Genomic DNA, 15,000 nt, shown 5'->3' with positions numbered 1-15,000 from the left:
GTTTCCTTCCCGTGAACAATAGAGAGCTTTAGATTCTAGGATGAGAACGACTATGAGTACGAGATTTTCTCAAGAACAACAGTGAGCGCACGCAATACCAGCGTCATTTTGGTGGGAAAAACGTGATGCCATCGTCATTTTAGTACACTCCTAACAAAGAGTAAGATTAATCGTCCGGGTTATAAATCTTCTAAGTATTTTCGCTAAAAATGGGCAGTCAAATTTCGTACTCATACTCGTTCTCGTCCTCGTCCTAGAATCTAAAGGTCTCTAATACAGCAATCTACGCGGACCACTTGTAGGTATAAACAACATAAATGATCTGCTCGTAGGCTCAGCCATTAGATTTACTGGGTCACTTTCTGCTGATTCCAAGGGGGATGAATTACCCTTTGTTTCTTCTTGAACTACTTGTGGGATCGCAGCAATCACCTCGGTTGAGACAGTTGACATAGATAAGGCGTCAAACAAAGTGGATTTTGACTCTTCAGTTGAAAACAGCCAGCACTGTTTACAAATTGCTGCAAACAACAAAATTAGGATAATAAATAGACAAAAACATGCGAGGTCTAAGACAAGAATTGAAGTCGATGAACTGAAAAAAATTTGACTTACATGAGGCAACTGGGACAAGCACAGAAGTGAGTCTATAAAGTAGTTGAGATTGCAGGAGTGTCAGTCCTCGGTCTCCTTTTAATTCTTTCTTCTTATGGACACTCCAGTCTGACGGTACTGAACATAACTTTTTTCGACAACGCCATCTAATTCCATATGCATCTCGGTGCCGTGGACAAATTGACATCTTTAAATGATCTCCATTTATTTCGAAAATCCTTGGCCGTTTTTATACTAGAGACGCATAATTCGTCTGGAACGAACTTGGGCAAACATTTTTTCTGTGTCAGTTAAATTCGTGTAGTATAAAGAAGCATGGCATTCAAGAACCATCTTTGGAAACCATCTCGAGTTAATTTATTGTTTATACCTTATAGATCATGACGTCTACACAATTTATGAGAAATATTCAGATGTTACCTGCCCTTGCAAGAAGAAGATCTGCTTCCGTTTTCAAAGTTGAATCAAAGGAGTCATAAAACTTCAAATGACTCTTGATGTTTTTTCTGCATCTTTCTATCGCCTCACATAGAGCATTTGCCGGGTTGGAACTACTACATCCACAAGGCCCTCCAACAAGTTCAGAGTAACCACAGGTTGCCATTACTTAAAACGTGTACAGAACTGTGCAAAGGCGCACTGTTGTAATCTGATTATGTTTTCGTGGGCGGTTTCATTTCACAAGTGTAGACGTTCATTATATTTGTGTAAATCGAAAGTATCAAAATGCTCGTATCAGTCATTGCGTGCTTAGCGCTTGATGATTCACAGACACAGAGGACAATACCTACCTGTGTGAATTTCTCCCATCTAGTGTAGGCAGCTTACAGCTTTAAAAGCTCAAGAACAATAACAAGTTCAAGAACAATAACATTAGCAGTAAATACTGTATTCTTGCATTAATCAAGATGATAAAAAGTTACAGACCACACTGATCAGATAAGCTTATCTATTGAAGCCTGAAAAACTGTCAACAGATTACTGAATGAAAAAGAGGAGGGGGGTGAATTAAGGGAAAAATTCCCCAAAAAAGCATTCAAGCATAATTTAAGGTTTCCCAACAAATAGTACTGAACATAAAAGAAGAGTGCTAGTATTTGTGGCAAAGACACATGTCCAGGAAATGTGGGTCCGCCTGTCACGCAATCTTTACTGATTGAACATTTCGAGGGCAGAGGAGGGCAGTTCTTTAATAACGGCAGCGGCTTATGAAGCGAATACATAACCCATGTTGGGCACTGATACATGGTATGTACAGATTTACAAACAATACCCAAATTAAATTATAAATATGGCAAGCATATTGATTTTACAGTTTGTTTCCACCTAGAAAATTGTATCCGTCCTCGGCTGTTTAGAACAAGACGGTTTTTTATTTTAACTGCTAAAAGTTTAAGTTTCAGGCTACCTGAGCAGTACAAAAGACAAACATTGATCAAAACTAGCTTTTTATTCGGAATAGTAACGATTTTTTGCCCCCAAAACCGCCTGTTGTCTTTTCCAGGATCGCATTGTTGATTTTTCACCTCCAAATGCGTGACAAGGAATGGCGTGTTTTGACCTCTGTGTCACTTTTGTTTGGCATGCTAAAACGCCTTAGTTTGAGTAGCCCAAAAATTTTATTGCAGTTATTTGAAGAAGAATTTTTGTTCTTTGGTTCGATCAACTTGATATAACCCCATGCCATTTACCAAGGTGCGATTTTACCCTCTCAATTTTGCCATTTTTTTGCCAAAGTGAGTGAAAAATTGAAGAAAATCAAAAATCGCCCAAAAATTTAGTTTCCAATGGAATCAGACAAACCACATTTCAGACAATTTGTAAATACATGTTCTTTTCATTGTGAATTTTTGATAATCAACAGTTAAATGTACTGTTTTGTTTATTTTTAAGCGACGTACAAATAATGCATTGTCTAGACCTCATGAAACTGATGGGAGAGCCACCAAACCGATTTTGCCACAGTTCGCGTAAAATAAAAATCTAATGGAGCTGAAAGTATTTTTTCTGGAAATAGTTCACCCAGACCTACAATCAGCGACAAAATTGTTGACACATTAACCATTTCTACCCCCCTATTATGCATTGGTTCTATCTTTTAGCCTTCTTAAGTAGTCCAATTCGTCTTCCTTCCCCCCAAACAATGTTGTACCGTCATTCCTGTGATATTTAGGTACAAACTGGCAACATTGAATGGGGAGGGAGGGTCTTCTCAATAATTTAGAGCATGATTCAAATGATAGTTGTATTTTACACGTAAAATGCACTTTTCACACACAATGTGTCAACTAATTTTGTCGCTGATTGTCTGAGACAGATTTTTTGTGCTATTGCCATTAGTTGTTCCTTTAACGCAACAAACCTTACCTACCGCGTTATTTGGAGGAAAAGAAAAGTTTATACCTTAGTATTGGCTTACATTTATTTATTTCCGTCATTATAAAGAAACATTTTTTTCCTTCTTCCAAAGAAGTTAGGGACGACCAACATGCAGTCAGTAATTTGAGCCACTCAAATATTTGATGCTGTGAGTCACCTCGTTATCTTGCAGTTGTCTAGTAAACAAATGTCAGCGTCCTATTCGAAACATCTAAAAAACATGGAAATGCTGAAAGGTTATGATACTGATGAGTTATCATCAGAAAAAAGCGACAAGGAGATGTTAGAAAGGGAAGAAAAAGAGATTAACTTGCGTTGTGTCAGGCAAGTGTATTTGATAACCTACAGCCAAGCAGATGAAGTTAGATTCCCAAGTAGGAAATCATTTGCAGATGCAGTATTGTTTTCATTTAACAATACACCCGCAAAGGTTGTTCAGTGGTGTTGTTGCCTCGAAAAGCACTCCTCAAATGGTATTAATTATCACATGGCTGTCAAATTAGACAGAAATCAAAGGTGGCTAAAAAGTAAGAAATTCTTACTTGAGAAATGTGGCATTTCTGTTAATTTTTCGGCTATTCACTCCAACTGTTACAGTGCATGGCAATACGTCACAGGAAACTCTTGAACGGCAGAACAAAAGTAGAATAGAGCTATTAGAAGAGGCAAGAGTAGGAGAATGCGTGGAAAGTTGTAATGGGCAATGGCTATGTTGTGCACGTGAAGTGTTGCAGCGTAATGGAGTAGAAGAAGGCTATTTTGCTGGGTGAGTTTACGAACTTTTGGAGAAGGGTCGCGGGAAATATAGAAACATAATGATCGTAGGTGCGGCCAATTGTGGGAAAACATTTCTTCTCAACCCACTGAATGTTATTTATAACACATTTTCAAATCCAGCTTGTACCAGTTTCGCTTGGGTTGGAGCAGAGAAGGCGGAGGTACTTTTCTTAAATGACTTCCAATGGTCCTCGTCTGTAATACAATGACATGATTTTTTGCTTCTTCTAGAGGGCCAGCTGGTGCACTTCGCAGCCCCTAAGTCGCATTATGCAAAAGACATCGTTTCAATGGAGATACGCCAATTTTTGCGACAGGAAAGAATGCCATTGTCTTTGTAAAGAACGGTTTGTTGGACGAGAATGAGAGAGAAATGATGAATGTGCGCTGGTCACCGTGGCTGATTGTTGATCCTACCACTTTTTTCAACTCTTTCAATGCATGTTGAATTTTAGAGAAACGATATTGATATCTTGTGCATTCCAAATGGGCATTTTAGTGAAAGTATGGAAGAGAAAGTAGATGAAATGAAAGAGATCATTATAGATCAAGTGATTGTACACATGTCATGCAAAAATGTAACGCCAAACATAGCGACGTCACAGTATTTAATGTCAAAAGTATTTTTCTACAAGTTTTTTTTCCATTTTCATGAAAGATTAGTTGCATCAATATTTTGTATGTGAACCTTTATTCCGGATTATCGTGTCAATTCTGTTGTTCATTGACGCGATGGTATTGTCAATGAAATTTTGATTGAGGTTTTTGAATGTTGGTAACATGTTCTGAGAATTCTTCATTGGTTTCGACAGTGATGATCTTTTTTATAGCATCTTGTTGTAGCATCCTTTTTACGAGATGGAAAATGTTCTCAATCGGATTTAAATCCGGGCTTCTTGGTGGTATAGCCATGAGGTTTGCACACCCGTTCTTCTCCAGGCAGCACGAGCAAGTGCACTGTTCTGACTGGGATCGCCATCTTGAATAAATAGTTTTGAACCCTTCTGAGATGCTTCAAACATTCTCTCAAACTCCCTTTCAATCAGTGTGCTAAAGTAGTTCCTGTTAAGAGAGTCGTATTTTTCACATAGTATAACGCCTTTCCCATAGCTTATTGCCACGAAACATTTCACTAAGCGCCCTCCTGATCCGCAGTGTGATCCTTTTCCTGTACAAAAAGGAGCTAATCCCTCTTGAGGCTTGCGCCAGATCTTCCCTCTGGGAGCGCGGGCTTGATCTAAAGGATGGTACTTGTGTATAAAACTTACCCAATCAAGGTAGAACGCGATATCTTCTGTCCAAACATTGTCATGGAACTCTGTCTTCATCTTTTTCGCAAATTGTAGACGCTTTTTAAAGTCTGTGTTTAGTAGAACACCCTTCTTTCGACTGTTTAAGTACCGATAGCCATTCGAGTGAAGGAAGCATTGCACTGTTCTGCAAGAAACCCCTGAAATATTCAAATTCGCCCTTTCCATAAGTCACTTCACCATAAAATTACCATCTTCCTTCTGCAAGTTCGTTATGCAGCACAAAAGGACACGTTCCTGGCATTTGCTAAACTTTCTTGGACGACCGGGCCCTCTCCCTTTCTGTTGCGCTTCAAAAGTTCACCTTATTTTTGGCCCGTTTACAATTCTATAAACAGTAGAATGGGACAGTTTAAACTTTTCCATAATTTCACATTGGTTCAATCCTTCGTACTTTTGTGCAATGCGCACTAGTGCACGAGTTTGATCCGCAATTTTTCCATGATTAACCATGTTGTCAACAGTTTGAAAACCCAACCAGTCAATTGTAACGTCACAAGAAAATGACATAATCAACCCTAATTAGCGCATGGTGCGTGAAGCCTAGACCCTAAGTACATTAATGGAAAGTTCTAATGGTGTAGTCAATGTCATGTTACAACCGAGTTGGAAATGTACTTTATTTTCAAGAAATGTGCCATATTATAGTTCGGACTATCAGCGACAAAATTGTTGACACATTAACCATTTCTACCCCCTATTACGCATTGGTTCTATCTTTTAGCCTTCTTAAGTAATCCAATTCATCCCCCTTCCCCCCATTGGATGCCCTTTACAAGGAGAAAATAAAAAGAAGACATATGTATTTATGTATGTGCGGCATGCTTATACTGGGTAAACTCAAATACAAGCGCCCCATTAATGCTTTTAAGATTAGGCCGTAGTTTACAACCACAATGGTCGCTCATGAATATACAGCTTACTTGAGAAAAGGGCAGCTTCTTCCTCATACCCCATGGAACTCAGCCACTTATTCACCTCCCCATTGGTCCAGCCTAATAATTTGTCAGACAAATGCATTAGAATTTTAAAACAACAGCAGTGACTGTAAGTACATTTTGAGGGTAGTTGCTGAAATAATTCTACAGTCAACTCTCCGCTAACGGACACTCTCGTAAGCGGACAGCTCTACTTACGGACGGCTTTTTAAATCCCCGTTTTTACCTCCCAGTCAAACTTTCTATTTACACATTCCTGTAAACGGACACTCTCGTATGCGGACGCGAACACTTTTGAAAATGAAAATTGGATTTTTCTTTTGTTTACGCTCTCTCGTAAGCGGACACACCATGTACGTAATTGACTCTTGGCAATGAAATTTTTCTTTAATTTGCAATAAATCAACAAAAATATGACCTTTAACAGAGCAACAGAACAGCGGGGATCGCTTTTTACAAATTTCAATTTGTCCGCGGCAAAGCAAGCTGTCCGTTCGTTTGACATTAACAAGAGTCCGACGAAACATTTGTAGTGTCACGTTAATTATGGCCTAGCCTTTTCACGGACGTTTTTTTTTTCGTAAGATATTGGCGAGCGCCAATATCTTACGAAAAAATAAACGTCTGTGAAGGGGCTAGTTATGGCCACGTTCGTCATGGTCTACTTTACTTCTTGTTTCTGTTTTCAATCACTGATTGTACCAAACACTGTATCCCAGATAATCAAGCTTGGACTTGAGCCACGGTAAAGATGTTTCAACATCACCATAAAAAACGTATTTACAAGGAATTTCCATGCCGTACCCAGCTCCTCTGTTGACAGGTTTACCCGTTATGATGGCTTTCCCTTTGTTTGTTCCGCGCTTTAAAAACTTGGCGACAAATTCAGCCATCCTCAAAGGAATGTGACCAAGTATCTCATTGAATCCAGACACTGTGTTAGCGTGTTCCTTGGCTGTGGTTTCAAGACTGCAATCTTCTAAATTAGGCCTTACTACAGCAACCGCATTCACGTCCTTGATGTTCTTTGGCTCGCGTTTAAAGGCCCTTTCCTCATTTAGTTGTGGATCCCAGCCAGCCGCATCTTTGTATACATGATAACCGCGAATGTAGGACTCAACCATTACGTACGATTCTGTCATCCTGTTTGCCATCGCTTTATACAGCTACAGTCAAGAGATCACAGCAAAATGGGGTCCGTAATGCGAGGTCTTACTTTTGAATACAGTACAGTAAAAGCTCTTTTCACAGCGTGTGTTTACTGTTGTTGCTTGTCATCGGGTTCTTTTTCAATGAAAGTAAATTTAGAGTTTGTACGTGTGTGGGCAGCTCATTTTAATTTCCTAAAATCTTGACGTCGGTACTTTTAGCCTGTTAAACTGTCGGTAAGAGGTGTGAAAATTTTCCAGAACTCTAACAGAAAGCTAACATCATTTAAAAATACGAGTGCAGTATCAATTCTACCATAAAAATTCGTTTGCTTTATCGTGTTGATTGAAATACATTATCTCTATCACTGTAGTTTGTAGTCGTGGATACTAACTGTATACAGTACACGGTTTCGTGTCATTTTGACAGATTACAATATAATCCCGTAATTCGCGTGTCAATCAGTGTGATTTTCTGCCATATTCAGTGCATTGGCGAGTTTATACACGTGTAGGTTGCTGTGAATATGTCGTGCTGCAGTAACTGTGCGAACGTTACAAAATATATTTGTTTAACGTGCGAAAGGCCAGTTTGTAATAAGTCAAGTGATTGTTCGGTGTGGGCGGACGAGGAAAATCCAGGTTGGAAGGCAGGTATTGCTGTTGCCTGGTGTTTGCCCTGTTTCGACAAGAGAATTGCTGCTGAAAACCTGATCGGAGATGAAGAATTCAAAGAAGAGGAGCCAGTCAATCGTCCAGAGCAGCAAGTGAATCAAATACAGGGGAGTCCTCAAGTGGAAACAGCAAGCAGCTCGAGTAAGGCGAAAAAGAAAGCAAGACAGGCTACAAACGATGGTCAGAGCCGCAAGTGTTTACCCCTAAGTGAGAAAGTACAAGTGATCCGTGCCTCACAAGATGAAAAGCAAAGCATCAGGCAGCTGACGAAGAGGTTCGCTTGCGGAAAAACTCAATAGCAGAGAAAATTATGGATGAATGGATGTCCAATGGCAGCTCCACGATCAAACGAAACAACTTCGAAAAGTATGAAGAGATAAACCGCATACTGTGGGATTGGTATGTCAAGGCTAGAGCAGCAAACATCCCAGTGGATGGGCCTTTACTCAAAGAAGAAGCCAGGTTGATTGCCAAACAACTCGGCGTGACAACTTTTAAAGGAACAGAAGGCTGGTTTTCTTAGTGGAAGCAACGGCACAACATTGCGCAATTCAATATCGCTGGCGAGGAAGGGGATGTTAGCAAAGACACGGTAGAAAGTTGGAGTGAACGTGTAAAAGAATTGACCAAGGGATATGCAGCTGCCGAGATATGGAACGAAGACGAAATTGGGGCATTTTGGAGAGCGCTTCCAAGGAAGTCTCTCTCAGAGAAGGGAAAGCGATGTCGTGGAGGAAAGAACGCCAAGCAAAGGATCTGTCGCTTTCTTTGTGAGCGCCGACGGAAGAAAGGATAGTGTTGTTCTTATCGGAAGCAGCAAGAAGCCATGTTGTTTTGCAAACCTTGTAGATATTTCGCGCCCGTGTGGCGCTCAGTATTTCAGCAACGCAAAGGCATGGATGAAAACTGAGACAATGGAAAATGTGATATCCAAGTTAAACAGCAAGATGAAGCGGGAAAATCATAACATCATACTCTTTCTCGACAATGCTCCCTGTCATCCTCCCTCCCTAAAAGGCAAGTTTTCCAACATCCGAATTGAGTTCCTGCCGAAAAACACCACGTCACGCACACAGCCTCTTGACGCAGGAATCATCAAAACTTGGAAAACGTACTACAGGCGGAAGCTATTGCGATATGTTGCTGGCCAAATGGATGGAGAGAAAACTGCGAGTGAGATTGTCAAGTCGGTTAATTTGCTGATGGCTGTACGATGGGTGGTCAGCGCCTGGGAAGAGGTTCCAGCTGCAGTCGTCTCCAAATGCTTCAAGAAAGTTGGGATGTATCCGGTTGAAAATCTCAATGCTGAAGAAGATGACGACCCGTTTGAGGGAGAAGAATTGATGGATATTCCTGAATTGCTAAGCCATATTTCCCCAAAACTAGACATGTCAGCGTTCGATGACGAAGCTGAAACCTTTGAGCCACCAGTGGATACCACACTTCCAAACTGGAGAGATACCGTACGACAAAAAGTAATCCCTGCGTCTATCAACGAAGAGCAGGTGTATGAGATAATCGACGATGATGAGGAATATGACCAGCCCCTGCAACTTCCAGAAATTACATCTGCGGAACAGGCGCTGGAACTTGTTGGGAGGCTAGCGGCATTTTCTGACTGGCAAGGAAACGAGCCGCTAGTCCAGGCAATTACCAAGGTCAATGATGTCTTAGTAGACATGCGACTGAAGTCTCTATTGGCAAGGAGGCAGTAAACCATAACGGACTATTTCTCCTAACTGTCATAGGACCAAGCAAACCTTCTCTGGTCACGATATACCTTTTGGACGACAGCAATAAGTCCCGTTGAACGTTTTATAAGAAGAGTTATGTTTTTAAGAAGCACCAAAGTTACATTTATAGACGGCAACAATAAGTCCCGTTGAACGTTTTATAAGAAGAGTTATGTTTTTAAGAAGCACCAAAGTTACATTTATAGACGGCAACAATAAGTCCCGTTGAACGTTTTGTTACAAGAGTTATGTTTTTAAGAAGCACCAGAGTTACATATATGGACGGCAGCAATAAGTCCCGTTGAACGGTTTGTTAAATGTAGAAGAAATACTGTATATATATTTTTTCGAGTTTGAAAATTTGACATCAATAAAGAGTTTCGCTTTATACAGTATCTTCAGTTGCTATTTTTGTCTACGCAATAAAACACAATTAACACCCGCTAATTAACTCTCCCGTAAGCGGACATCCACCCTATTTTTCTTTGGTGTCCGCTTACGGGAATAATTCTCGTAAGCGGACAGCTCTACTAACGGACACGTTTTTCAATTCCCGAGGGTGTCCGCTTACGAGAGAGTTGACTGTATTCGAAAGTCTTACTGCCGCGTGGGAACAGCTTAAGCTTTGTAAATGTGCTCTGTTATTTAAAGTTTAACATGGTAAAAGAAAACAGTAAACCGAGAAACCGAGCAAACTTGAGCCGAATATGTGACGTGTACATGTCAAATACTGATTTGGAAACTCGTGCACATTAGGAGTGTCTTTCCACCGTTAAAAATCCAACAACAGGCATTCTTCCTACTGTTAAAACTCACATTTTACATCTTTTGTCCTCCACACTGATTCAGGAACGGTTTCTTCTGATTCATCACAAGAAGAAGCAATTGGAGAAACAATTTCTGCCGCCATATCACCCTGAAAAATCCTTCAGCATTCCTTCAGCTAAACTGGTGTCACAAAAATGCGCGAAACCACTGGGCATCTTTCTGCCCATCGAGAAGTACTGGGACGATAAGTACCGCTGACAACTACGAGCCAACAATTTAAGATGGCGGTCTGCGGGATCATGATCTTGTGGGAGTTGCATGCCGAGATTTCGGCAAAATGTCGATGTTAGTATGGCAGAAAAACGCAGTATTTGTCAATGTTCGAGTACCCCAGAGTCAAATTATTTTACGTCAAAAGGTCAAAGCCATGTTCAGTCCCCCTGTGAGAAGTGCGAAGATCGTGCAGTTTACCTGATGGTTGCATGGCGTCATATGCAAAAGCGAGTAAGGTATTCTGATGTTAATACGGATGATGTAGAAGTAGACATTGCACCCAACCTGCTTCAACCTTCTACTAACAAAGTGATCGCAACTTCTTCAGAAACTAACACTTCCAATGACTGTTTTAGCGTTTTGCACTATTATGCAGAATTTTATTTTTCGTCGACCTCCTGTTTGCTGGCTGCTGGTGGTGCAAGGGACGATGATGAAACGGAACAGGCAGAGGTCTCATTCGGGTGATGTTTTTAGTGAATCAGTTTCGGGCGAGGGATCAGAGAGTGAGTCGCACACACTTTCCGATGGAGCTGAAGAAGAAGCAAATGGTATGAGGGATTTTATTAGGGAAGCTGTACTAAAATTGGTGGAAATAAAGGGAACTGTTGGATTTTCAATCAGCACATTTGAAGATCTTTTGAAATGGGGGGCCAACTTGCACTGTGAGAACAATGAAGCAGCTCAAGGTCACTGGCCATTATCAAGGGAAGATGTGCAAACCCTGCTAGGTGACATTGGTTTTAAGATACCCAAGTTATACTACATTTGTCTGGATTCTAGTCATCCTTGTTTGTATGCACTAATGGAGTCCAAAACAGATGTTTGCCCCCACTGTGGAAAACAAGGAACAATTCCATATTATTACCGGAGTGTGCAACACAAAGTGAAAAGGTGGTTTGCCTCTGAACAAATGTGCGCGAGGATGACAGCAGATTGGCAAGACAGGGAACACTGGTTGCCTCCTGAAAGGCAAGAGGACTGGGGATGGCATTTTAAAAAGGAATTTTGGGATGGTACACAGTTTGCAAAATTGTCCTACTTTTGGGATCCCGATAAAGAATGGACACTGCCAACTAAATGCCCAGCACCTGGTTGCAAAACTGTTGTTTCAGCTGAGCACTTCATAATTCTCCACGCAAAGATGCTGGCCATGGAGAAACACGTGAAGTTGAATGCCCTGGATGCTTCAATGTCTTTGATCACATTCCAAAGAAAACGAGAGGTGACCCACGGAACCTAGCTTATGAGGATATGCATACTACTTTTCAAAATCAGACATCAGGTAAAAAGTATTAACCATGACAGATATGACTCAATAGAATTGTAGACTTCTGGGAATTAAAATGTTGGGAAGCTTATAATAATTATTCATCAAATGAATATATTTATTGATATTTAAGATTTTCTTAATTTCCAGAGTCTGTGGGGAATCACCTACAGTACTTAATAGGCTAAGGCATGATTTTTTTTCTCTAATGACACAAAGAATATCACACATTTTCGTGAAAGCAATTGGGTTGGTCATATCAATAATTTATGTGTTATACTTTGTACATGTAACCGAGAAGGTAGTGGTTATTTAATACACAAATTGATAGCCGAATCAAAAAGATTGTCCTGGTGGGAATTTCTCTTGGAAGGACATAGTCTTCTGGCATATTCATTTAGACTTGTTGTTTGTCTCGCTCAAAGCAAACATCAGAAATTTATGAATATTGTACTTTTTATTTAATTTGCTAGGCCACTGGGATGGATGGCAGCCATTTTCATCCATGTCTCGAGGGTCAGGTGGGTTCTACTACACAGTCTAACTATGACATAGGACAATATTGTTGATTTTTAAATACTGTTATATACATGTATTATTGGTACAAAATAAGCCTTTTTGCTTTTGGTTATCACTAGGGGCTGTTGAAATTACTATAGCAACCATGTCCAAAGAACATAGATGCAGTACAGTTGAAGTGTACGTAGTAGGGTTTGTACCCTCTTACCTTCTCCCAAAAAAGCATCCTATATCCTTGGATCCATTTCTCGACCCACTGATGACGGACATTGAAGATGGATTCATTGATGGTAATTTGCAGCTCTATATATTGAAATGAATTAGTGTAGGTAACTGTTACAGTAGAGTTCTGGAAGGAATAATAATATTTTCTAGTAAACGTTTAGATCTTTCTGGGTTTACACGCTGGAAGCTGAAAGTAATATCACCCTCACTGAATTATTTGACTGTGAATACATTGCAGTAAGGAGTGTTTCAGTAAGTTACACAAGAGTCAGTCACTCTGATGCAATACGTATGTTACTGCTACATCAACAGGAATCCAAGTTTGTGGCAAGCCAAAAGGATCAGCTCTTATAAGAGATCTAGTTCTGTGCTGGTCTGGTGACCACAATGGACTCTGCGAAGTTGGCAAATTTGTCGAAATGGGGAAGTGCGGTTGTGGTCGCTGTCGTGTTGCAAGTGAGAATAAAATTCAGTCATAAGTATTCCATGATAAATCTGTGGATAACTGTATTAACAGCAGCAGCTGAAAGCAACTGCAGTCCTTAATGTCCTTTGTTCTGTTAGTGTTGTGACTGAATGCAAGTGTTTTATTTGTGTTACTTTAAAACAGATGCATCCTAGATAATATCATGTGAAGAGTCTTGACATGAAACATGAACAAACAAAACATGCCAAACATGAAAAACAAAGAAATTACACCACCTGTCGAGTACATTAGACCACTTTAAACAGTTTCTCTCTTGAACAAGAATCAGTGAAAAAAAAGTAGTAAAATTAACTTAGGGTAATTACCAACATAGTGACACATACCACTACACAATCTTTTTTTAACACAATCTTCATGTATTGTTTGAAGTGTGACCTAACTGTAAACTTGGATCTGGTACCATTAGGTTCAGAATTTAATGTAGTGTGCATCTATTCTTCCTTTTATACATGTAGGTATTTACGTTCCAGAGAGCTGTCACTACTACTATACAGGTTTCCGTGAACAGGGTAGATTCCCAGCAAACAAGAAGAGTATTATTGACAAACTTGATCAAATACGGGACATTGACGAAGAGGAAAGGTCGACAGTCAGGCAGAGGATGTCGAGAGATACTGGTTATACAGGTCTATCTGTGTTATGCGGGCTTTATCCCCTGTATGGTTTGCTCTATGATGAAAGCATTGTATATGATGAAATGCATACCACCTCTCTAAATGTTGTGAAAAATGCTCTTCTGGACTTGTTAGATGATGACACAAATGGTATTGACTGGCCCGTAGTAGATGACCGACTTGACCATATACCATGGCCAAGTGGTATGTTTCTCTCAAACTTTCAATTCATTGTTGTTGTTTTATTCTTTAAATTTGCAACAGAGTGAGCATTGGCAATTGTAGCTCAGTTTACCCTGTGTACAGTATCTGTCTAGTTACATTTTAAACTGCCAGCAACAATTGCGTTGATAATAGTCAGTTGTACTACTGTACCAGTACAAGTGAAAAGATTGAGTTGACTTGCTAATACAGGGAAACCCTGTTTATGGACACTAAGGGGATTATCAAAATTATCTGTGTTAACAGGATGCATATAAAGATGGCCTTTTAATCTGAATTGCCTTTCAGAGCTGAAGTCATCTAGGTACCCAAAGAAATTGACGAAAACAATTGGACACTGGAAAGGTACAATTTTTTTGTTCGCATACTGAACATTTCAAATAAATTATTTTTTGTCAGTGTTATAAAGTGTACTGTGGATGTTCATTCCATACAACTTTCAACTTACTTACTTTGATTTATTAGTAAGGGCATAAAATGCATGTGACATGTATGCCTTGCTGAATTGTGTCTATTTCCTCAAAAATATAGCCGAAGACTTCTCAAAGTTTGCATTTCCTGCATCGGAGGTGGTGTTTTGAGGGCTTCTTCCAGCAAGGGAAAAGGAAGAGTGGTCTTGCCTTGCCCGATTGGTAGAATTCGTACAGAATCATGCTAGAAATGGATGGAGTGAGGAAGATGCACAAACGTTTCATGAAATGGCGTTGCAATATGCTGTTCTGTTGGAAGAAAGGAGGGGTCCGACTGCCTGTGCCATTATTGTGCATAACCTTCTCCATTTCAAGGATGACATTAAAAGGTTCACCAGACTTGACAACTATTCATGCTGGACAAAGGAGAGAGCAGTGAGAAGATACGTCAGACAGTCCAGCAACTGCAAAAACATAGAGTGCACTTTTACATCTGCCGAGTCTAGACGTGAGTTCATTAAGATGAGGAGTGAGCAAGAGTTTCAACCATATGATCCACATTGTGCAAATGAGCAGTTGGTAGGTGCTTATTCTTACGTAGGTAACAATCAGCATTAACAACAATGTTATCATCCGT

General features: G+C 40.1%; 1 protein-coding gene and 1 pseudogene across 1 annotated transcript; both read left to right on the top strand.

The window, feature by feature from the left end:
* The first annotated feature begins 8,477 nt into the window (after positions 1-8,477).
* Positions 8,478-9,557, top strand: LOC137995731 (tigger transposable element-derived protein 1-like). Its single transcript, XM_068841241.1, has one exon. The coding sequence runs from the start codon at positions 8,478-8,480 to the stop codon at positions 9,555-9,557; it is 1,080 nt and encodes a 359-aa protein (XP_068697342.1).
* Positions 9,558-10,694: 1,137 nt separating this feature from the next.
* LOC137995730 (uncharacterized) lies at positions 10,695-11,859 on the top strand (annotated as a pseudogene).
* Positions 11,860-15,000: the final 3,141 nt, after the last annotated feature.

Source organism: Montipora foliosa, chromosome 3, assembly GCF_036669935.1.
Source record: "Montipora foliosa isolate CH-2021 chromosome 3, ASM3666993v2, whole genome shotgun sequence".
Lineage (NCBI taxonomy): Eukaryota > Metazoa > Cnidaria > Anthozoa > Scleractinia > Acroporidae > Montipora > Montipora foliosa.
The sequence above is the reverse complement of the archived record's forward strand: the minus strand, read 5'-3'. Positions and strand labels throughout refer to the sequence as shown.

Bases quoted from the DNA above. Each gene is read 5' to 3' on its own strand.
- LOC137995731 (XM_068841241.1), top strand. From the start codon at position 8,478: ATGCAGCTGCCGAGATATGGAACGAAGACGAAATTGGGGCATTTTGGA.